This window comes from Urocitellus parryii, chromosome 9, assembly GCF_045843805.1.
Source record: "Urocitellus parryii isolate mUroPar1 chromosome 9, mUroPar1.hap1, whole genome shotgun sequence".
Lineage (NCBI taxonomy): Eukaryota > Metazoa > Chordata > Mammalia > Rodentia > Sciuridae > Urocitellus > Urocitellus parryii.
The window spans coordinates 131,178,095-131,203,504 of NC_135539.1; the positions used below are offsets into that span (position 1 = coordinate 131,178,095).

Genomic DNA, 25,410 nt, shown 5'->3' on the forward strand with positions numbered 1-25,410 from the left:
ACCTTTTCACCTGATGTGATCCTTCTCTTTCCCTAGTTCATAGACGTCGACAATTTCCTGACAAACCCACAGACCCTCAGCCTGATGATTGCAGAAAACAAAACCATCGTGGCCCCCATGCTGGAGTCCCGGGGCCTGTACTCTAACTTCTGGTGTGGAATCACCCCTCAGGCAAGTGTTTTGGTTAATGAGTTAAAGCTCTGGGCTTTACCAAGGCAGCAGTGGTGAGAGCAGCCCCTTCGTCTGTCTCTTGTATCCTCCCTTGAAACACGGCTACCATTGTGCGACTAGAGCAAGAGGTTTCAGGAAAGGAGAGGAAATCCAGATCTAATGCAGAACCCAGTGGGCTCTTCTGTGCTAAATAATCATCAAGAAAATATTCCAAAGAGCTTAGCCTCGGAAACTCCAAATTAACCAGTGGAGCATGCAGGGATTTGCACTCTCTCCCCCCTAATTCAGGGATTTTTTAAAATTGATTTTTCCCATTGCAAAACTAACATAAGAACACAATAGAAAAACTTAGAAATGGAAAAAAGTAAAACAACAATCAGAAACATAGAAACAATAAATATTCATCCCACCACTACAATATCACAGAGATGGAAGCTTGTCTGTTTTTAATAACTCTATTCTCATCAAGTGGCTGTACTACAATTTACTCCTCCTTTCCCTTAGTTTGAGCAATGTTTAAGTTGTTGGCAACTTTTAGCTGTTCCAGTGAACATCATGAGGGATAGAAATTTTTCTTTGGTTAAGATTATTTTCTTAGAATAGCTTCTTAGAAGCAAAGTTACTGAGTCAAAGAGTGTACACATTTTGTTGATCTTATATATATGGTGTCCAATTTTTTTTCTATAGAGATCAAAGGATGAAAACTAGTAAGGTATCTTGTTTTTCTATAATTCAAGTTAAAAAGACAAACTGGGTTTCCATCATTGCTTTTTTAATTTTTTTTTTGTAGTAAAATCTTCAAAGGCTAGAGTTCTGGTGTGGTTAATGATGGGTGTTATACTTTTTATTCTTTAGTTAATAAATTAGAGATATAGATGATCTAAGCAAATATATGTCAATGTAGAATAAAGAAGTCCTGATGGGAAAAATGTTATGTTGAATGTGTCCTCCTGGCTAGAAGGCTAAATTTTGTCTTTATTTTATGTTTGTTTTCTTTTGGAGGAGGAAAGAGGCCAGCAGTATGTTGATAAGTGTTTAATAACTGGCTTTCCAGGGAGAAAATTCTAGTTGGTGACATTTGCCAATTTTTATGATTTAAATACTCCCCCTTCCATACATATGTCTTAATTTTTTTTTTCTGGTACTGGGGATTGACCCCAGGGCCTTGTGCATGTGAGGCGAGCACTCTACCAACTGAGCTATATCCCCAGCCCCTTAAATGTTGTTTTATTAAAGAAAGGGTTAATGAAACTGTAGTACAACCACTTGATGGCATAATTAATAAAAATAGAGTCATAAAGATACAGTTATTAAAATATGTAAAGCTGCTTGCTCTCTGAGGTGTGATAGAGAGGTGAGGATTAACATGCTTTTTTTTTTTTTTTTTTTTTTTTTGCAAATTTCAAGCTACCAGCACATCATCTGGTTTGCAGAATTCCTGGATATTTACCAATTGGTATCTCCAGTGCACCACTAGATGAGGCAGTCATTTTTTTGTTGCAATTATTTCTTCTAGTTCTAAGAGATTTTCAGTGATTTTTATTATCCATATGTCTTTTAGGGAGGCAGGAAGTTCAATTTAATTTCTTGGGAGAAAATGTAATGTTAGCTTCAACTCAGTTAAGAATCTGCACTGTTTCATGTGGCAGAATCACTTCAGGGTGGTTTTTAATGAGTTATGCTTTGTCACCAGCTCCTAGGGGGTTGGGGTGGAGGTTTTCCCAGTGGCCACAGTCTATTATTTCCTTCAATTATTAAAAGCAAATAGGAGAAACATGCTCACTCATTTTGCATAGTAAAATCCAATTTCGTGCCCCTTAGGGCAATTATAGCTTTCCTCAATCTATTTTTGGCTTTCTGCATCCTATTCAGGCTTCTACTAGGGTAGGAACAGAAATGGCCAGTGACTTCATAAGCTCAAGGCAGGTCCTGGTCTCCAGAGCCTTTAAACATCCAAAACCAAATGACTCTGGTGTTGTCTGGCCAATGAACAGGGATTATTACCAATAAAATTCGATTTATGTGGAAAAGGAGACACAGCCATTGCCCCTGGCTCTCTGTGGGAGGCATATTAATCCTCCTTCTGCTTCCTTCCCCACCGTCCTCACTCCCGGGACATTCAGTGATTCATCACTGTCATGAATTTTCCAAGCTTTCACTCTGAGAATATTGTTCCTAAGAAATCTAGAACTTTATAGTTGCCACTAGTCCTTAACCCTTTGAAGAACCATTGTTCCTTTCATCCTGTGGAAGAAGGCTTAAAGGTTGCCCAAAGAGCAAAAGAACGGGCCATGGTCAAACAGCTAGGAGATGGTTCCGATGACCCCAAGCCCTGCGTTTGATCCCCAGCACCACAAAAGGAAGAAAGATTCTATTTAATGCATAGGAACTTGTGTATTCCACAAGGATTGTGCTCCTAAGAGTGCTGGCCTTGTGGAACTTGACACACATTCTTCTGAGCCTGCCATCACCTAGAACATATTTAAAAGTGCCTTTCAAAGCTTCCGCTTACTTTTAAGTACGTTTCATTGACACGCATCTTCGTCTTCCCTGGAGTAGACGTGAGCTTTAGTGGTAGTCAAGTTACAGTCAGTGCCATTGGCTTGTAGGCTCCTTGCCTCAAGTCTGCACTCCAAAAGGGCCAAGTCTGGGGCTGTCTTATTTATCAAGTCTCCACCATTTCCCACAGCGTCTGCATTAGAGCAGGTGCTCAGTGGCTGATGAATGAACAGTTGAGTTTGGAGGGCAAGCAAGCTGTATGAGGCAAACATTTCTCAACCTCAGTGTGTTCAAAACCACAGAGCGAGAAGATTGTTTGCCCTATGGACTTGCACAGGAGGAAATTTCCAATGGTGGATCCCCCAAAATGTGGAACTGTCTAAACTTTGCCAGAATTTCAAAAAAGTAACTGCACTGAGAGAAGACCCACCTTTGTATGTCTAAGTAATGAATATTTAATTGAAAATATTAGCCGCAAGGTGATGAGCTCATTTTAATACTAGACAAAGTTTGTTGATGCTTTCTTGATGCCGTGCATTATTTTAAACCCTTTCCAGTTCTATCTTACTTGATTGTTACAGAAAACCATATGGAGTAGATAAGATCGTCTCCCTATTTCAAACATAGGGACATAGGCCTAGCACGTTTGAGTCACTTGATCCACACCCGTAGACATAGCGGCTGAACTCAGAAGTTTGACACGAGAGGCCGGGTGCTTCACGGCTGTGCCCTGCCACCTCTTAATTCCCACACTTCATGTTCAATCATTAGACAGCTTACAATACACCTTCCCAAAGTTATTAAATCAAGAGATACACAGGAATAAAAATGATTTCTGACATGGAGGCCCTTCAAGTATTGTTTTACATATAGACTGCATTTCTTGAGCTCATTTGAAAACTCTTAGGCCAAGATAAGACGACTCTGACAACTTTGGGGATTTCTTTGATGCTAGCAGATGATGGGAAAGACGAAGTCCTGGGATCAGAGAACACAGCCCGCCTATTTGCTTTTTTGCAGGGCTTCTATAAACGCACTCCAGACTACGTTCAGATTAGAGAATGGAAGAGGACGGGCTGCTTCCCTGTCCCCATGGTGCACTCCACCTTCCTAATCGACCTCAGGAAGGAGGCCTCTGACAGGCTGACCTTCTACCCCCCGCACCAGGACTACACCTGGACCTTTGATGACATCATCGTCTTTGCCTTCTCCAGCAGACAAGCAGGTACTGTTTGTGTTTGGTTTTACTAAACTCTGCAAATGCCCAGCTCCCTTATCTTGTGCATCTTGTTAAAAATCCTCCTATTTCAATTGAAATAAATAAAAATGTCCTTTTCAGGGACTGTTAGAGGCAGCGAATTGCATGCCGTAACCTTATGCTGCTGTCCCTCTGAGCATGAAGGACTAAGAGCCAGGAATGGCCTCCACCCAGGAGCCCAGTCTTGGTGGCTGAGTTGAGGGGAAGGCAGTGCTCATGGCATTGGGAGTCAGGGGAAGATGACTGGCGCTCTCTGGTGCTAACTGCTAATTACAGGAGTTCCTCTATTAACTGGGAAATTGTGACAGAAGCTCTAAACAACACGGGCAGAGTTCCCAGACTCTAAGAATGGAATTTTATTTCTTCTCAAAAAAGTCTGAGCTGCTATTGTGGTTCTGTTCCATGAAGTTTGCAGGGCCTCAGGCTCCTTTGATACTGCCTTTCCACCCTGCACGAGGCATCGCCCTGACTTGTAAGATCCAGGATGACTCACCACTGTGGAGGCCTCAGCCATCAACGTGGAAACTGAGAGGGAGGACAAGCTCCATCTCTCCAAGGGCACAGTCCAGAGCTGAACAGAGCCTTCCATGTACATCTCCTCAGCCAGAACTTAGGAGGACAGCACCCAGCTGTGAGGGAGGCACAGAATGTCATCTGTATTCTATGCAGTCATGAGCCCCAGTTCTGTCACTCTAGGAAAAGGACAGAACAGATATTGGAGGCAATGGAGAGGCAAAGCTAAATAAGCATTTTGTGAATCACTGGAAAAGCATTTCCAAGAGAGTCTATATGCTCTTTATTTTCTTTTTAATTTTTTAAAATTTCACTTGTTATATATGACAGCAGAATGCATTATAATTCATATTACACAGAGAGCACCATTTTTCATATCTCTGGTTGTACACAAAGCAGAGTCACACCATTCGTGTCTTCATACATGTACTTAGGGTTGGCGAGGATGTGGGGAAAAGGCACACTCATACATTGCTGGTGGGACTGCAAATTGGTGCAGCCAATATGGAAAGCAGTATAGAGAATCCTTGGAAAACGGAGAATGGAACCACCATTTGACCCAGCTATCCCACTCTTTGGTCTATAACCAGAGGACTTAAAAACAGCATACTGCAGGGACACAGCCTCATCAATGTTTATAGCAGGACAATTCACAATAGCTAAAGTGTGGAACCAACCTAGATGCCCTTTAGTAGATGAACGGATAAAGAAAATGTGGTGTATATATAGACAAAGGAATATTATTCAGTATTAAAAGAGAATAAAATCCATATGCTTTTTGAGAAAGACAAGTCAATGGGAAGGAAAGGTATTTTTCTTGTTTGACCTTCACATTGCAGTCTGGGAGGACATGATTCACAGAAACAGTTCAACAGGAAGGTACCTGGATTTACTGAAGCAAAGCTTTATTACAACAATTCAGTCCTTCCTGAAAGAAGGCAGAGCCCATTATTAATGTGCCAGGAATGTGCCACTGAACCTTTTTATTTTTGGGCAAAAATGGATTTAGAAACTAAGAAGATGGTGAAATAAATCCACCGCAGCCATATAAATTAGGATGAAAGAGATTTTACAAAGACCTGGGTAGTTGAGGAAGTTGCTGGAAGAGGAAAATGTTGATACGAGTTTAAGCTATAATTCACACTCACGCCATAGGTGTTCCACTCATTGGTTCCCTACTTTGGTAGGAATAAAACTATTTGGCAAAAATGTGTAAGGCTGATTTTCCCCACCGATTGCTAGAGCAATTTAGATACTTTGGCCAAGTGTATGCATTTTTTAGCCCTTCAGTCAGGAAAAAGCAATCCTTGGGTGGACTGGAAGTTGTCTTGAAGGTTCTGGTGTCCATGTTAATGGAAACTCCTTCTTTCATCTTGGTCTGTGATTTGCTTTGACATCTCCAGGACAGAAGGCAGAGTCAGGGCCTTCCTGTCCCTTTGCTCCAGAACTTGAAGCAGGGATGTTCCAAGAAAGTGAGCTGTTGACAGTTACCATAATGGTCACTGCCTAACAGAGACCTCCTTTATAAAGCCACATCACAGGGCATTATTGTGACATGTGCACTAAATTATCATGATATAATTTCTTCCACTGATTCCCGGATGGTTGGGCTGGAAGAGTGACACAGGTTAGATAGGAATTTTTATTCTGCCCTTTTCTTGACCTATTCACTAGGACTTGTTTATGCTTCATTGGTCCAAGATCCCAAAGGCCTTTCCAGGACGTCGAAAGGAAGTATGGAAACTCAAAATTGTTTGGTGACTGGGGAGAAGAGAGATGGTGAAGGAAGGAGAGGGGAGCAACCCACCAAATTTTACTTTGGTACCTAGAACTGTGTTCGACTGTTTAAGTTGGCCAGTTGAGATCTTAACATGTGACAGTATAACTAATAGACATGATGGTGGTGAATGCTGAGGCTCAGATTGGTGGCACAGAGGCAAACGGGGTAGAAGTTGAGGCCAGAAAAAATCAGTCATTTGGGGAAAATGAAAGATATTCCTGATAATCGTGTAGTTCCGAGGCAATATTTCACTGATCTTAAAGTATTTTCAGGAGCAACATGACTGAGCCTGGGAGTCACATGCTACCCACAATATGTATCTAAACTTTTCCCTTCTTGGGTCCAAAGCAAGGTACTTCCCCTGTCCCTCAAAAGAGTCCTGGTGAGGGGCTGGGGATGTGGCTCAAGCGGTAGCACGCTCGCCTGGCATGCATGCGGCCCAGGTTCGATCCTCAGCACCACATACAAACAAAGATATTGTGTCCACCGAAAACTAAAAAAAATAAATATTAAAATTCTCATATATATATATATATATATATATATATATATATATATATATTCTTACTCTCCTGAAGCTCCCTCGCTGGCGTGCCATGCATTGGGGATTCATTGTATATGCAAAAGGAAGCAAATGGTCTTTATGTGCCAGGCAGGATAGTTCAGCCACAAACCCTGGTCCTACATCTTTGACCTCAGATTATAGCCATTGTCACATGTGGGTGATGAGTGAGAGCCACAATCCAAGAGCTTTGGTGAGCTGGGCTTGGCTGCCTGTCCTGCCTAAGGAGACAGAGCAAGGTCATTGGCAAGCCTGTGTGGCTGCAGTGAGGCCAGGGTCAAGAGTTTACCTCCCATGTGGCCAGCAATCTAGACTCTGTCTCATGGCCACAGGAGCCATCCCTGGCGCCAACCAGACGTCTTCCAAATGTCTGCTGTGGGTCAAGAGGAGAATGACATGGGTGACGGGCAAGCAGATCTGTTTCCAGGACATCACTGGTGGTGACCAAAAGAGCCCCCTCATGTAGGGATGGCAGTCCTTCCTGATTAACAACTCCAACACGGAGCTTGTGAATCCCGGGTGGGTAGAAAGCACTTGGCTTTGGCCCTTGGGAATGAAAATTTGGCACAAAGGACTTACTGTGTAGCCCTGTACAAGTCAAGTCCCTGAGTCTGATTTTTCATCACCAAGGATAGAGATAATTATGGCACTCTGCATTATTAAGGTCCTATCTGTGTACAAGAAAAGGTTCAATATCTTTGTAAGGAGAGCAAAGTCCTTCGACTCCAATATGATTTGCCTTTCATCTTCAAAGGGAAAATTGTCTTCCCCAGAGGCAGCTTTCACTGAGAGTACCAGATTCCTTCATAGACGTTATCTGATTATCGACAAGCTTCCTTTTTATTTTTTGGGGAAAATTATAATTTTATCAAATCATCCGTGCACACAGTTAAAAGAGTTCAGATCATTACCTACAGTTTATTTAAAACTGCCCAGTCCCTTGCACCATTATCTTCTTCCTAAAGATAACTACTTTTAGCTCTTTTTACATGATAGTATAATATCTTTATTCCAGTTGCTAAATAATGTGTTTGTGTTGCTCCTTCTTTATGTTTTGACTGTAGCTAGTTTCTATTGATTCTATTATAGAAGATAAGGGAGTTGGCTCTTTGCTGTCCTGTACCCTCCACATGCAAATACATCCTTCTCATTTCCTGTCCTCTCGATGTGATTCTAGTTGGCCAGTGTTTCTGTTGTTGTAATCACAGGAGCATAACTTCAAGCTCAGGCATTTGCAGACTATGGCTAGTTGTCCTTCATCTAAATGAATAATTGCCTCTCTCTTTCTCTCTCCTTAGTTTTATTATTACTAATACAATAAAAAATCAATCACTCATTTTCTCAAACTCAGAAAGTTCAGATTCATCAGCTGTTGCCCTTTGGCATGTCTGTGAAGATGTGTCTTTCCTGGAGTCCTCCGATACACTGTAACCTGAGAGGTGTCACAGTCATCTCTGTGGGACCCATTTCTCTTGTACACTGATTCCCCTGGTTGTTATCTGAAGTCTTCTTTCTTATGGGTTGAAGTCCTCCTCCTTCTTCTTGTCTTCCTCCTCTTTCTCCTCTACTTACCTCTCTTCCTCTTTCCACATCATCCAGTAACTTTCTGAGAAATTGAGATGGGAAGTAAATATTTTGTGACCTCACGTGTATGAAATGCTTTTCTTGAACATTCACACTTGGTGGATAGCTTGGCAAGGTATCATAGCCCCTTTTGATGGAAGCTTTGGAAAGTTCGATGGTAAAATGGTTTGCCTAATTAAGGTAGAAAAGCAACCTAAATATTAAATCATTTTTCTTCTGCTTCCTGAATTGATCAGGATTTACAGAAGGTGCCTTTTGGTTTGATGTTCCCCAGAAGCATTCATGTGGGCAAACAGCAGAGCTAGTGAGTTCCCTTGGAGAAAGCAAGAGACAGTTCTTGGTGGACCAGCCCTGACTGGAACCAGATTCAGTAAAGGTGGAGGAGAAAGGCTCTGTTCTTTTCAGTTCTTCTCTGTTAATGCCATGAGGCAGCTTCATCTGACTTGGCAGGTGATACAGCTGACTGGTAGGAATTTTATTAACACAAAATAGAGAAGTCACTATGCAGATAATTCTTAGGAAAACATTGATGATTGTAGCAATTAACAAATCAGAAGTTTAGGCCATGGACCAGAGCTTGGCAGACTCATCCTTTTAACTAAACAATCTTTTAATTAGCCAGGAGTATCCACTGCTGGATCATCTTGATTCCTGGATTCCTGTCTGTCTGGTTGAACACAGATGCTTTATGCTCTTAGAATTCACCAGCTAGGACTGTGAAGACCAGTGTTGAAGAGGAAAGGGATCTGACGTATTGCTGGATTGTCACATTGCACGTTTTTAAAAGGACTCAAAGTACAGGAACTCTTTTGTCCCTTATGAACTTCTTTTGGAAGTTTCATGCCTATCGGTTGACTCCAAATCCATGCCTGCTAAGGGAGGAAATAGAACCAAGGAGAATCATGGAGAATTTTAAATTTATTTTCTATTTTTTCACTTTTTGTATGCATAGATTTAGCTTTAATAATCTGCCTGCCTTACAGGATTTTCCTGTTTGCTTTCATATCAAATATGGATTTCATTCCTCATTTTCTTGTTATTTCCTGTCTATGGATTACACTGTTCCACTCTGCTTTCTGGAATGGGAATTCTTTGCCCCCCTTTTGATCCCTTCATGCCTTCAGTGTTCATTTCAGACCATGAGTATGCTTTTTCTCAGAGAGAAAAATCAATTTCCTCTGAGCTGAAGAAAGGCCCAGGGTTTTTTTTTTTTATGAGCCCCCAATGCTGTGTTTTGCTTTTTTAATAAAAGAACATTTTTGAGGTCTACAGGCAGTACCCGAAACAACCCCTTGGTCAGTTCCAGTGTCAAACTCAGTGTCAGCCCAATCCGGTCTCCTTTTCCACAGCTGTCGCTAAGACGTGTGTTTTCTTACCGGGTGACTTTGTCCTTCTCTTGGACCCTCAGGTATCCAGATGTACCTCTGCAACAGAGAGCACTATGGCTACCTGCCCATCCCCTTGAAGCCCCACCAGACCCTGCAGGAGGACATCGAGAACCTCATCCACGTGCAGATAGAAGCCATGAGTAAGTGACGCAGAAGCCGGGCCAATGGCCTTTGTTTCGTTGCCACAGTGACCAAATGTCTCTCAGGCCTGGAGTTTCGTGGTCATCAGTCTGCCTTGGCTGAAACATGGATAGCCATCATTTCATTCATTCTTGAACTTTTCCTATGTGAAATACAAATGTGACAAGGTCTTTGTCCTCAGGAGCTTCCTGTCCTGATGGAACTAGGGAGCAACGTATCCAAGGAAATACTTTTCACACGTAGTAAGCGCTATCATAGTGTTTTGTGGAATGAGTTTAAATCCTAACTTTGCTGTTTTCCAATTGTATGACTTTAGGCAAGTAATCGTCTTAGTTATCAAGTGGAGATAAGGAGAGTTCCCAGGGTTCGGAGGAAGATTCATCATTATATATTAGGCTATGTCTAATATAATAACAATCATGACTTCAACTTAATAATAACTTATGATTTAACAGATGCCACGCAAAACATTTTTTTTTGTACGTTGTCTCATTGATCCTCACAATTCAATGAAGGGAGTTTATTATCCCCATAATAAAAATGAAGAAATTGAAGGATAGAGGCCTAAAGTAACTTGCCCTAAATCGTTCTACTAAACAGATGACAGATTGAGCATTAAATTGGTCCTGCTGTCTCCAAATATGTTTACTTTAAACACATATTATCATTGTCTCTGGGTCTAGCAAGATGTTGGAATTGGAAAGCTCAAAAATCAGTAGTCAGATTTACTGTGTAATGAACAGTGGTGGCCAAAGGAGGAAGTAGCTGGTGCCCCAAGTCCCAGGGAGGAGGCTGGGAACGGCTTCCCCAAGCCATCTTCTGTTATTCGTCACTGGACCTTAGAACGTGGACATGGTGGCTGTGGTGGAGGTTGGGAGGCACACTGGGAAGTGAGGCTGGAAAGTGGGCAGGAGCTCCGCCCGGGGCCTCTGATGATTTAGAAGGTGTTTGGACTTTTCCTGAAAGGAGGGGAGCTTTCAAAGGGATTGGAGCTTAGAAATTTCAGGTTGAAATCTGGATTTAGGAAGGTCCCTCTAGTGTAAGAGAAGTTATGAATGGAGCATGGGTGGCCATGAGTGCTGCTCTCAGACCAGAGGCAAAAAGACCACTTTGTACATTGAATGGAAAACTGGGCAGAAGATGGTGAGGATCTGATCTGGAGCCGTGGCAGTGGGCAATGGAGAGGAAGGAACAGAGAAGGAGAAATTAGGACATAGATGTGAAAGGACTTAGCCAAGAGCTGAGTGTAGGGGGATGAGCAAAAAGAAAACTTCCAAGGCCTGAGTGGGATGATTTTTAGGAATTTTAAGTGGAATAAGGCATTTAGAATAAGAGAATTTTAAAAGGAAAAACCCACGAGTTTATTTTTAGGTCCATTGAATTGCTAGTGAGAATCTGTTTCCTACTCCCCTGCTCTCATAGGACAAATTCCTTTTTATCATATTTTAGGACCTGGCATATCGCCCATCCCTCATAGACATGAGTAAGTATTTTGTTGAATACTTAAAGGATTACTGAATGAATGGTAGAACAAGGATTGGTTCATTGTGACGGTATGTCTTTAGGAATCTGGTTTGTGAATTTCTCTATTACGTACTGTTTCTTCCTCTTTCCCTGTGTTTCAAGCCCTAGAGCACAAGGGTGGAAATCTCATTGTCTTATACCCAAAGCATCTAGCACAGTGCATGGTACACACTTGGTACCCAACAAATATTTGCTGAATGTACAATCAGACAAGTGAACGTATGAATGAGCAAATGAATGAAGACTAAGTAGTCAGTGCACTGACCCTGAAGCCAGAGGAATCAAACTGTTGAACCCAGCCTCTGTCACTTACTCGGGGAGAATCCATTTCTCAGAGCTTTAGTTCCCTTGTCTATGAAGGGAGGATAATAACACCATGCAGGGTTGAGAGGAGCACATAAAATGGCATGTTTCAACCCAATGAAATAATGAAGTGTAGCTTCACTTAGCACTTGGTAAAGTGCTGCCCCTGGTCATCCTGTTTCATAGCTGCCAGCCTTGACTCCCGGGATGTCAGCTCAGAGAGGGGCTGGCCAGACCTCACATTCTCCTGTTCTCACCCACATGACTGAGCTGAGAAATTTCAGTACACAGAAATAGGAACTTTGCCAACAGGAATTTTAATGACACAGAATTCCTTTTCTCGCCAGGTAGAATTTATTTAAGAAGAACCTGTAAAGTATAGCTTTTGTTATTGCTGTCCCTACATGTGCCAACTCTAATGCTAAGCATTTTATATATGACATTTTATTTCATTTTTTTTTCAGTACCAGGGATTTAACCTAGGGGCACTTAACCACTGAGCCACATCCTCAGCCCTTTTTATTTTTTATTTTGATAAAGGGTCTTGCTAAGTTGCTTAGGGCCTTGCTAAGTTGCTTAGGGCCTTGCTAAGTTGCTTAGGGCCTTGTTAAGTTGATGAGGCTAGCTTTGAACTTTCTATCTTCCTGCCTCAGCCTACCAAGTCATTGTAATTAAAGGCATGTGCCACCACACATGGCCATTTTATTTAATTCTTGTAGTTACTTTCTCTGGTTTTGCTTTTGTTAAAATTTCACATTCTGAATTTTAAAATATAGAACATAATCGGAATAATAAGATGATTGAGAAACAAAGCTTTGAGGGTTATCATGCAAAAATATGGGCCAAAGACCCAAGGTGGTGAATAAAATGTTGGTAATGATGAAATCATATCTATCAAGTGTTCTCCTCTAAGGAAAGATGAACTAAACATTGAAAGCACTTTGCACAGTGTTTGGAACCAAATGGGCAGTGAAAATGGCTGCTGGCAGTGTTATTAGACTACACTCACTGGAGCATTAGAACGTGCATTTTTTTGTGAACAAATATGTAATGCATAACCCATCCACTGGGATTACAGGTGTGAACCATTATGCTGCCTCCTGTTGGTTCTTAAGCTGAGCTTGGATAGGAGAGTGGCATTTAAACAGGAATATGGTTGAGAACGAGGAATATAGTGAGGACCCTCAGGGCAAAGGGAACAGTGATCAGCCAAAGCATTTCCTCTGGAAAAGTTGGCTTAAAACAGTAGAAGGAAATAAAGCTTGAAGAGTTGCCGTGTCTTAATTTGGAAGACAGGGTCAAACTATTAAGTATCTGCTGGGGCTGGGGCTCAGCAGCAGTGCACTTGTCTGGCATGTGTGAGGCACTGGGTTCGGTTCTCAGCACCACATATAAATAAAATAAAGGTTTATCAATAACTAAAAAAAATAAAAATAATTTTTAAAAAGCTGTAAGTATCCATTTGACACATACTTCAGTCCCTAATTGCTCAAGATTCTGGGGTATATACAGCAGTGAACAAATCAGGCAGAAGTCTCACTACTGAGGAACTTATCTTCTAACTGGGAGAGATAGACAAGGCATTAAAGAAGCAGCCACATGAGTATTTGGGGGAACAGTGTTCCAAGCAGAAAGCACAGCACCTCTAAAGGCCGTTAGGGGAAAGCTGGTGACAAAAGACCAGCATGGTTGAGAACGAGGAGCTGGGTAGAGGGAGATGATCCTGGCTGAGATCTGAGCTGCATGATGAGAAAAGACAGATTTAAGATATTTTGATGGTAGAGCCCTTCGGACTTAGAGGCCTGGGTGCAGTCTAGGTAGGACATAAAGAGTGAAGAATGACTCCAGGATTTGGGCCTGAGATGGGAAAGACTTGGGGAGGGAAGTGTTGGTCATGTGAGCTTAAGATATGTACTAGGTACCCGTCTAGGGAAGTCAGAAGGTCGTTGGCTATGTGACTCTGGGACTGAGGGAAGAGGTTCCATCTAGAGGTAGATTCGGTTCCATCTAGAGGTAGACATCCGAGAATCATCAACACAGGAAGGAATTTGAAGCCGTGAAACAGTGCACACTCCTATAGTAAAAGAACATAGAAGAAGGACAGATCCCGGGGGGAGTAGGAAAGACAAACAGCCAGAAAGCTGGGAAGGAACTCAGGAGTGATCAAGACAGAGCCAAATGCTGCTGAGCAGTCAAGGAAAAGGGCAAAGAATGGATCATGGGTTCTGACAAGGTAGAGAGTTGTGTGGAGCTTGACAGGAGCCTCTCCAGGGCACTGATGGAGATGAGAGCCCACTGGAGCCAGCCGAAGAGAAGACAGAAAGGTGAGAAGCAGGGATCTTGCCTGGATGGCATGTAGTCAGCTTTTGCATTGCTGTGACCTAAACACCTAAATACAAGAACGACGCAGAGGAGGGAAGGTTTACTGGGGGCTCAGGGTTTCCGAGGTCTCAGTCCATAGACAGCCCACTCCATTGCTGTGGCCCAAGGGAGGCAGCACATTAGGAGGGAAGGTTCCAGTAGAGGAGCGCTGCTCAGCTCATGGTGGGGTCAGGAGGTGGGAGAATAGGGAACTTGAGCCCTCCCAGGGAAGTCCCCAGTGACCCTCCCCTTCTGGTCATGCCCCCTATGCATACAGTTACCACCCACTCAGTTCATTCAAACTAGGATGGGCTGAGTGTGTTACAGCTCTCACAATCCAATCATTTTAACCCTCTGAATATTCTTGCATCAATCCAGGAACTTTTGGGGGATGCTCATATCCAAACCATAACGGATAAGAATAGAGAAATGGGTTGGGGCTGCTAAGAGGTGAGAGTATATCGTTGTTGTTTGTTTTGCTTTTCTTTTTGGTTTGGTTTCTTTGTGTTATTTGTTGTGTTATGTGGGGATAGCATAGCATGTTTGCATGCTAATGAGAAGGGTCCAAGATAGAAGGAAAGCTTGATGGTGCTGAAGAGTAGGTCATCGCAAGGTGGAAGTGCCTAAGAAAGTAAGGAGCTGTAACTCGAGACAGCACAAGTCGACACAGGGATGCCTCATCCCCTGCCGCAAATGGGAAGGTGAAATGCACAGGATCGCAATTTCGTGTGTGGACTTGAGGTAGAACGAAAAGGCAGATCTAATTGACTCTGAATTCTCTTGGCAATTGTGCAGTCATGAGCTAGAGAGCTGTTGGAGATTCGAGGAGGTTCTCTCAGAGACTGGGAGAGTAAATTTACTGTAGAAGTATATTTGCATCATTTGCCAATTCAGCATCTGTCATTGTAACTTTGAAGTGACCTGGTCAGTAGAGTGTACCCTGAGTATGTGGCGATGGGGTTTCACGAGGATCCAGCACTCTGCAGCTGGAACCTCCCCTCCTGAGGTGCTGCCTCACTTGGGCCCAGGGTCTTGCCAGGCGAGATCAGTGGAAGGGAATTCAGGGTCTGTACAAGGAAATGCTCAGGGAGTTTTATAGACTACAATCTCAGAGATCAGATCTAAAGGGTTTGAGTGGTTGGGAATGGGTTATAACAACAACTAACACCTGTTTAAAACACAGTGCCTACCACTCTGCTTGTACTAACTAGTACATGTAACTAGCTCCTAATTAGTACATTAGGAGTTGTTCAGAGAATTTGGGAGAAGACTGGCAGGAGGCTAGATCTTGTAGAGGAGATAGATGTGAATGGATTATGAGGCACAGAGACTGTTCCTGCAAATCACAGCATGAAACGATAAGTAATCTCAGGTACCCATTCTCAGTACCAACATTTTGAGACAACAGATCATCACATTAAACTTACTAAGATTATTGGATTTGAAGTTGGATGGTCTAAAATTGAGTTCCAGTTCTGCTAATCACTCACTGTTTAACCTTGGGCAAGTCCATATCTGTATTGGTCTCCCTTTGTTTACCTATACAAACCACCACCACCAAAGAGTATAGATAAAATTACATGGTAGCTATGAAAACACTTAAACCATAAAGCACTTAAGTAATTGTTAAGGCCAAGAACAAAACTTGTACTCTAGGAAGATTATTTTGACAACTGTGTGCATAATGAGTTAGGATAGGCAGGCCTGAGAGTATGTTTGAAAAATATGAAGACAGTCCAGGCAGATGGTCAAGGCCCTGAGCTTGGAGGACCACAGAGTGGATGAAGTTCAGGAGAAACTAGAAAGAAGTGTTAGGATTTGATCTGGTGCGATCTCTGAGGTGCTTTTCCAGACAAGACTGGTCTAAATGAACAGCTATAAGCACAGAACTGTGGCCACCAAGGATTCGTGTGGATGGGGGTTAAGAGCTCAGTGCAAGAGTCATTTCTGTGTTCAGATACCAACTCTATGAGCCCTGTGACCTCGGGCAAGTTATTTAAACTTTTGTTTCCTTATCTGTAAAAATAGAGACTCATACCTGTCACATAGGACATGTGAAGATTAGCTGAATGTGATTACTATATATGTCAAGAGGACATCCCAGATCCCAGAAAGCCATACGATCTCCATAAGGGTAGCTCTAATTATTTAGTCCTAGATCTTGAAACTATCTGAAAGCCAGTGAAGTCCATTGTCCTAAGTGGTGGTATAGGAGGCACTACTTCCAGGAAGGAATTCAATGTCAAGTTGAATAAGCTGTGAATGATGGAGTCAGAAATGACCACAACAAAAGCTGGGACCTACTAACCTTCAAGTGTGATGTCAGCAAAGACACATCCTGCTCTCCCTTTAGTAAGTTTCTTAGGTCTGATTCTTTGGATCAAGTCCTGTGTCTCCCTATGGTTTAGTGCCGCCATCATTGATGAAATCCAGGCACACTCCTTTTTTTTTTTTTTTTCCCAACAGCCATTTACAACTTGTGTGGAATGCTTGTCCTGTGAATGTCCGTATTTAATGCCCATATTTGATGGTAAGAAACCGGAGACTAGTAGCCTAGAAAGGGTAATATAAAGTATAACTCAGGTCTAAGGCCAAGGAGGAAGACAGACCATTTCCAGAGCATGACCAATAGGAAGGGGTTGTAACATTAAGTTTCTTTCTCTTCAAAACTTAACCCTGCACATGGATTTTGGACCCTGCATGTTGATTTTGAAGGAAACTGATAAGTAGTAGTGGAGCAGAAAGGATCAAGCTATTCTGAGCTGCTGTTGGAAAGAATAATACACATGCCATGGACCCCCAGAAATGTGATTGTCAGGGTCGGGTTTGAAGTGATGAGACCAACTCCTGTGTTGTTTGGCCAAGGAAAGCTGTCTCACTACCTTCTAGAATTCCACATGATTTGATCCTAAGTGAAACTGGCCATGGTTTCTCTTAGTACCTCAGTGAAGGGTAAGTTAAACAGATCAGACTCTTTGCACAGTATCTCAAGAAGGGAAGACTTGTGCTGGGCTGGCCAAACTGTGCCCAAATCTCTTTGACTTCAAGCAATGGTGGCTCATTTTCTGCTCATCAGAGTCACAGTCCTCCTGTCTTTCTGGGCAGCTGCTCTCCAGGTGTGGAACATTCCAGGCTCTGCAGATCTCTGCCTTCTCTGTCTTAACACATGCTGCTGCCATCCCTGGGTACCCTGGGATGGGATAGGGAGGAGGATTTGGAGAGCCAAGCCAATCAGCTGTCATCCAAACCTCCTCAGAAAGTCACATGGCCCTGACCAACTTCATTTCTTGTGCCCAGAAGAGAGGAGAGAGGGTGCTGATGAGAGTAGTGATGGACATCACTCACAGATCTTTAAACAACCTCATTTCAAATTTTATTTATCAGCTCTCATTTCAAATTTTATTTATCTCTTTAAGGAAAATCAGGTTAGTGCTTTGAATTTGTACAAGACCAAAAAAATCTTTAAGACCCTCTCAACCATTTCCTCTGAACCATTAAAGCATATAGCATATAAGAAGGCTTTTCTGAGGGTCAGTAATCTTCCATCATCTCTGTACCCAGCCTGAGAGGTGAGTCAGCCCTTTGAGGCGAGATGGAGTTAAAACAAAAGCCCTTCTGTACACCTGTAGCTGCCCCTGCCTGATTGGGATAAAAGTAGTCCCAGGCTTTGACAATTTAAAAAAATGTACAGAAAAAGAACATTCTTCAGGGAGGATAAAATTAACCTATTTCTGAGCTCTTTCGCCATGGGCCACAGTAGGTAAAATAGTTAAGAGAATTTATTACATGATTGTGGTCATGCTTTGCATGCAGATCTCATTTAAATTTTACAATCCAGCAAAAAAATACATTTATTATCCCAATTTTGCATGTGAAGAAACAGGCTTCGAGAGGTCTCATAACTCTCCTAGGCCCTCACTGACTGGATCATCTGACTCCAGAACCCTCTCTCTTGGCCATTATGCTAACCTGCCTCCAAACCCAATTAAAGTAAGTCTTCAGGGATGTGAAGCAGATACTGCAATTTGCATATGCACAAGTGCTTTCACAACCAGTGCCTGACCCTCAGGCTTCCTGGAGAACTGCTGAGTGGTTGTCCCCTGCCCTGGGTGTCCAGGGTGATTCCAGCCCTGGTGATCAGGTGTGCAGATGGAATTCTGTTTTCTGATCCTTTCCCTAACAAAGCACTCCGTGTGTTTCTTATGTCTTCCAGTTGACCGTCCTCCCATGGAACCCTCCCAGTTTGTGTCAGTTGTCCCTAAATATCCAGACAAGATGGGATTTGATGAGGTAGGAAAGTGTCTCTGTGTGTGTGCATGGGTGCAAATGTTTGTATGCTGGAACACAGCTGAGCGTGTGTCTGAGAGCCAGAAGGCTGGGCTTGGCTGCTGAAAAGGGGCTGAGGGCTTGGGGAAAAGTACTGAGTTTTTGTTATGCCCCAGTCTTCCTCAAAAAGGAGGACTGTGGTAAAAGTGAGTTGATCGTTCAGTCAGAAAGAAGTAACTAGTGGTGAAAGTGAATTCACCATGTTTTATCAACCGTCTTACCAAGGTTCAAGGGTAGGGTGAAGAGGACATATGGTTTAGACATAGGAGGACATTCACTTCACCCTGCCATAGATGAGTGAGTGGAAACTATTCTGGAACACTTTATTTTCCGTCTGTCCTTCTTCCATGGAAAAAGGTTGGAGGACAGAGTTGAGAGGACAGAGAAGGAGAGAGGAAACTTGTTCTAAAATTCTGCCTTTCCACAGGCAAGAACTTCAAAACAACATTCTGTGAAAAGAATAAGTTAGGACTAGGGGTGTGTGCAGCTCAGGGGTACATCAGTGAGGCTCTGGGTTCAATACCCAGCACCACAAGAACAGAGAGAGAGAGACAGAGAAGGAGAGAGAGAGACAGAGAGCGAGAGAAAGAGAGGATACAGAGGCGCCTCTATTGGCAATATGCACAAAAGACGCTTGACAAGGCCAGAACTGTGACTCCATGTCACTGACTCCTTCATGAGTCTCTTGCATGGCTTCTGTCATTCAGGAAGAGTCTAGAGCTGGGACAGCTTCTCAAAAATCCACGAACTGAGACAGATTCTTCCATGAATTCTGGATATGCTTATTGGTCAAACATCATGCTCTGTGCTGCTCAACGGAGGGAAATGCCATACTGCACTGTACCATGTACACATATGTACACATGTGTACATACATATGACATACATGTGTGTTCCCAAAATAGGTCCTCCTTGAAGAGCTGCTAGAACTGAGAATTGGGATTTCTTCCATAAAATTGATTCAGAGCTAGTCTTCAGGAATGGGAATGAATGCTTCATGAATACCAAATGCAAAGAGGAAGCAACATTCTGCTACTTCCACGGAGGACAGAATGAGAAGAGATGGATTTAAGTGTAGTGAAATAGAGCTAGACCCAGTTGTAGATAGTTTTCAAAAAGGACCAGGGCTGCAGAGAAACTTGTTCCACCTCACACGCTGGCCCTGCTTCTGCGTGGTACTGGAGCCTTCCTTTCCTGTGACCCTTACCAGTGTCTTTACATAATTCATTTTTCTTCCTAAAATCACATTTCTGTAAGGACCCAAACTGTCCTTCTATAAGGACAAATAAAATGGGCCAAAACAAGATCTCACTCTGGTTCTCTTTTGGCAGGACAAGGTGTCAGAACTGGGTCACTCTTAGGGTCCCTCTGGAAAATGCTAGCTCCAGGAAGTGACACACTCAGAGGCTCTACTTTCCTGAGGCTGGGACCTCGTCTCTGTTTGGAACAGGCATGGAGGGTGGGAAGGTATTTTCAGAGCTTTTTCAATCCTGGTCCTGTGACCTCATCAGTGGTGTCTGGGCTCCCTTTGGCTGCCCGGCCCTTTTCTCTGTTTATTCTTTACTAAGTACGAGCGAGCAGTCTGTTTTTCCTTCATGGCCACCATTTTTATTGCACTTGCCCCGGTAGGAACACGTCTTTATTGCATTTGGACTGTTATTGACTAAAGGCCTCCAGACTGAAGGTCTCTGGTTTGAGGGGACTATTTAAATGGATTTTTTCCCCCTGTTTTGTCCTGTTTCTGTTTTCCTGGAGCGAGCCCAGGTGGCCCCATGCTTGTACAAGAGGAAATGCCCTTTCCTTTCCATGTCTGTAAAACTGGGGGATGGAGCACAGCTCACGACCACGATTCTCACCAGGCGAAAAATGAAACATTAAAGAACACAACTCATGAGGTTATAAAGTCCCAAGTAATAAGGCAAATAGAGGTGACACAGAAATTATTTTTTATAAAAAATGATTATCCAGCTAAGTAAACAAAGGAGGTAATAAAAAATCATGATGCACTCAATCTGCTTTGCCCTGCATTGGATGGATGATTTTCTAAGAGAACATGTTGCTCTCCTTAGTTTCTTTGCCCAGGGATTTGTAAACAAATACAAGTGAGAGGAAGGTTAAAATTTTATTCAATGTAGCTTTTGATCCTAGTAAAATATATATTTATGATTAATTCAGAATGATCATTGAACCAAAGCTTAATGCAGTTTATTCTAAACTTAATCTTGGTTATAAGACATAGTTTCTTTTTATTTTGGTCACAGTAAAAAAGCAAAATTTATTATAAGCCCCCAATAGAAGTTTTCACTCATATGAGATTTTTTGAGAGATGAGGTTACTCCACTCCCTTTTTTTTAATATTTATTTTTTAGTTGTAGTTGGACACAGTACCTTTATTTCACTTATTTATTTTTATGTGGTGCTGAGGATCAAACACAAGGTCTCACACATGCGAGGCAAGTGCTGTACCGCTGAGCCACAGCTCCAGCCCCTCAGCTCCCTCTTTTCATGGGGACATACAGATGTTATAGAAGTCATACGGGTGTTTCACTGGGATGAAGTCAGCATCCTCTGACTTATTCCTGTAGGTTTCTCCCTCACTGTGTTTTGTGTCAAGATCATTTCTTGCTGACTGCTAAAGTCTTCCCACTTTGGAGGGCTAATTGAACATTGAAAATCAATTTTTACTGCTTATAGCAAGAAGATCTTATTAAAATGCTACTTGCCCGTGATCACAGTCACAAGGCTTTAGGTTTTTCTGTGGTTCCTTAAATGTGGAATAGCCGGGAGAGCCTCATTGCCTGTGATTCCTTAGAGCAGCCTTTTGTGTATGTAGTCATGCAGCCCTTGGGGATTCCCAGGCCAAGGAGAGGAGGAGGACACAGCCCTCATGGGGGAAGATCTGTACTCCGTTCTTCCTTATGGCACAGACCCAAAGGTGTCCTTTCCACAGTGAAACTGTAACTCCTGCCCAAGATGCTTCGTTTTGTCTCTGTTAATAGCTGCAACCTGCCAGTTTCTGCTTCTGTGATCACGCTTGCTCAGCAGCTGGGGCAGGAACCAGAGCTGCCTGGAGAAAAGGGAAGGATTGAAGGCTACTTGCATGGAACGATCTTGGAACCTGCAAGTCTGTACTGTAGAAAAGACACTGAGAACAAAGGGCTGTGCTCAGCCTTTGGAGAAGGCTCTGCTGAACCTGCACTATACATGTACACATATGTACATGAGCCTTGCTCTTCTGCACCTCCAAGGGCCGTTTGTCTCTTTCCATTGCCATAATTTTCCATATTTTTTCCTGTATTTTCTCCCATATTTTCTGGAACAATAGCATTTCCACTTAGTGTCAAAATTGGGTCTTTCCTTCCCTCCTTTATCCAAGAACCACCCCCAAGGACAGGGCCCCTTTTCTTTAGTTTCTACCTTAGTTTGTATGGGAGTTGGAGAATTCTGCAGGGAAGCTACTAAAAGAGAGGCTTCGATGATTCATTTTGGAACCTTTGGAAATAAAAGCAACATAGGAAGACTTTAGATTTTTCTTATTTTTTGAATGATGTTAAATTTATTCAGTAGATTTGTCTATGTATTATGGGTGAGGTGGGACCATTATTATCCCATTTCACAAATGAGGATAGTGACACAGAAACTGACCCAAGGCAAACCCTCAGCAAGTAACAAGACCTACACTGAGACTGCCTATCAATTTAACCACCTGGCACATTGCTTCCTACCCCTCAGGGCTGTATTGGGTTTAATTCGTCTTTGGCCTCATGAAGAATAACTTTTTGAGCTTTCTCAACAGTAGAGGAAACATGTTTATCAGTGAATATCAGAGGAACAAAGAGTTAAGTCACTACCAATGATTATATTTTGAAAGTAGCTCATTTTTTTCCTCTATAAAATATTTTTGTTTTTTAAATTTATTTTTAGCTGTTGATGGATCTTTATTTTATTCATTTATTTTTATGTGATTCTGAGAATTGAACCCAGCATCTCACACATGCTAGGCAAGCACTCTGCCACTAAGCCACTACCCTAGCCTTATAAAATGTTTTTAAAAAGCAAATCTTCACGGTAGTTTTCCTATCCTCTCCTTGTCCTACCTTAAACTTTGATCCTAACGTTTGCTAAACTGTTCAAACAGCTTGAAATAAGATGGGGTAATTTATGGTTGTTTTTATTTCCCCCCTTTTGCTTCCTGCATTAGATTTTCATGATCAACCTCAAACGCAGAAAGGACAGGCGGGACCGGATGCTGCGCACGCTCTACGAACAGGAGATCGCAGTCAAGATAGTTGAAGCGGTGGATGGGAAGTGAGTGGGCTTGACTCCCTGCACAGATGTGGTTGGAGAGGGGAGGTGTCTTCTCTGACAGAGAGTTAGTCCTGTCTGAGGCACCAAGTGTCCTGGTCCTTAGGGATGGACACATTGCACCGATGCCATTTGTAGCACTGAAGTTAGTTTCACCGTGTAGGACAGGCCTGAGGTCCACTTCCCAACTGGTGACCTTTGGTCTGCATGACACTGAAGACTCACATTGGACTTGATTGTCCCCTGTCTCTGACCATTCTTGCAATAGCCGTGGTGGTTCCCAGCTTTCTGTGTTGTGACAGAAGAAGGAATGTCAACTTGAGGTGACTAGACTTGAAGAAAGGAAGCAGAAAACCACATAAAGGTCTCCATGTCCTGTAGTGTGAGGTACATGCCACAGCCCACCTGCGATGACCACAGTGGCCATATTTCCTGGGAATATGGCAGGAAAATCACACAGAGAAACCCAGTTGGATTCTTTTGCTGCTGTTTTGCTTTGCTTTGCCCCCCCCCCTTTTTTGCCACCCCAAACTCTTTCAAGGCACAGATTTTTGCAAAACATGAGTTTCCCTGTTAGATGCTGGTTAAGAATATGAGTGGCATTGTTCTCTCCTTATGTAGTGCCAACTAACGGGTGTGGCTAGCAGCTGCTCAAGTTCTTATGACTCCCGTAGAGAATCTCATCAGAGTTTCTCAAGGTGACTCCCCCAGAGAGTCCCAGAGATGGTTACCAGGACACCACACTGCTTTCCTTTTTAGACTTGTTAAATCGTGATCTCGAGGGGTGGACCCAGGAACTGCCTGTAAGAAGCCTCAAAATAATTCTTGGGGAGAGTCGACATATGAAATACTGGATATTTGGTTGAATTTTGTCCCAAACATTACATGGGACTTAGCCATCCCAAAAACAAAATTTCATTGTTTATTTGCAATTTAAATTTGAATGGCTATTTCTGTGCTTTTGCTTGCTAAATCCAGTAGCTCTATTCTTGGGTGAGTTTGGAAACCACTGTTTTTAAAACATCTCCCCCAACCCCTGACCCCTTTAGGGACCAGGGAAACTAGTTGAGCCATGAGAATTCTTTATGTTTTTTGAATACAAGTCCCTTACCAGATCTATAATTTGCAAATATTTTCTCCCAGTTTGTGAATTGTCACATTTTCATGATGGCATCATTAAAGCAGAAAAAGAAGTTTTTTTTTTAAATTTTGATTAAATCCAATTTGTTGTTGTTGTTCTTGTTGCTTGTGCTTTGGGTATCATATCTAAGAATTCAAATTCAAACCCAAAGCCATGAAGACTTAATATTTTGTTTTCTACTAAGATTTCTGTAGTTTTATCTCTTACATTTAGGTCTTTGATCTATTGAGATATAATTTTTATATATGCTGTGAGGTAGGGGTCCAAATTTATTCTTTTGTATATGGATATCTAGGAGTCCTTGTATCATTTGTAAAAAGATTATTATCTCCCCCACTGAATTTTCTGGCACCCTTGTTCAAGATTAATTGACCATATATGTAAAGGTCTATTTCTGAACTCTTAATTCCATCCAATTAATTGATAGATCTGTCCTTATGCCTGTGCTGTATTGGCTTGTTGACTGTGGCAATGTATTTAAGAAAATATATGTCCCTCAACTTTGCATTCTTTTTTAAGATTGTTTTAGCTATTCTGGGTCCCTTGCATTTCCCTATGAATTTCAGGACTATCTTGTCAACTTGCATACACACGGAGTCAGGCAGCTTGGATTTTGATAGGAATCACATCGAATCTGTAGCTCAGTTTGGGGAATATTGCTATCTTAACAACATGAAGTCTTATGATTCATAATTACAGCATGTCTTTTCATTTTGTAGATCTTCTGTAATTCCTTGAATGATGTTTCATTACTTTTACTTTATATGTCTTGCATTTATTTTGTTAAAGTTATTCTTAAATAATAACTTTTATATTATGGTAAGAGAATTGTTTCTGTAATGTCATTTTCAGAGTTAGATATATAGAAACATGATTGATTTATGTACATTGATCATGTATCCTGCAACCTTGCTGAATAGTGTGTGCAGGCACACATTCCTTAGGACTTTTTTTGTGTGTGCAAGATAATGTCATTTGCAATTAGAAATAGTGTTACTTTATCTTTTCCAATCCGAATACATTTATTTCTTTGTCTCACCTTACGACCCTGGCTAGATCCTCAGGTACAATATTGAATAAAGTGAAAGAAGACATTCTTATCTAGTTACAGATCTTAAGAAAAGCATCTATGCCAGGTGCAATGGCATGCACCTATAATTCCAGTGGCTTGGGAGGTTGAGACAGGAGGATTGAGTTCAAAGCTAGCCTCAGCAACTTAGTGAGGTCCTTTGCAACTCAGCAAGACCCTGTCTCTAAATAAAATGTGTATAAAAGGTGGGGAGCTGAGGATATGATTCAGTGTTTAAGCATCCTGTGTTCAAAAGAAAGCAACTAGACTTTCCCCATTAAATATGATGTTTGCTGTGGGTTTTTCACAGAAGGCCTGGAGTTGGGGAAGTTGCCTTTTATTCCTATTTTGTGAAGTATTTTTATCATGAAAGTATGTTGGATTTCGTCAAATGCTTTTTTTCTGTGTCTGTTGAGATGGCACACAGTGTGCCAAAACATCTAACAGGACTTCCAGGGGGACTTGCAGCTATGAATGCCTATGTT

The 25,410-nt window shown here is 42.1% G+C and overlaps 1 protein-coding gene across 1 annotated transcript in view; it reads left to right on the forward strand.

Moving 5' to 3' along the window:
* Colgalt2 (collagen beta(1-O)galactosyltransferase 2) overlaps positions 1 to 25,410 on the forward strand; it is a 95,305-nt gene that overhangs the window by 59,903 nt on the left and 9,992 nt on the right. Inside the window, exons 4-8 of the mRNA XM_026392856.2 lie at positions 37 to 171; positions 3,691 to 3,895; positions 9,776 to 9,895; positions 18,298 to 18,374; positions 22,612 to 22,718. Coding sequence (XP_026248641.2) covers positions 37 to 171; positions 3,691 to 3,895; positions 9,776 to 9,895; positions 18,298 to 18,374; positions 22,612 to 22,718 — 644 coding nt within the window. The remainder of the gene's footprint in view (positions 1 to 36; positions 172 to 3,690; positions 3,896 to 9,775; positions 9,896 to 18,297; positions 18,375 to 22,611; positions 22,719 to 25,410) is intronic.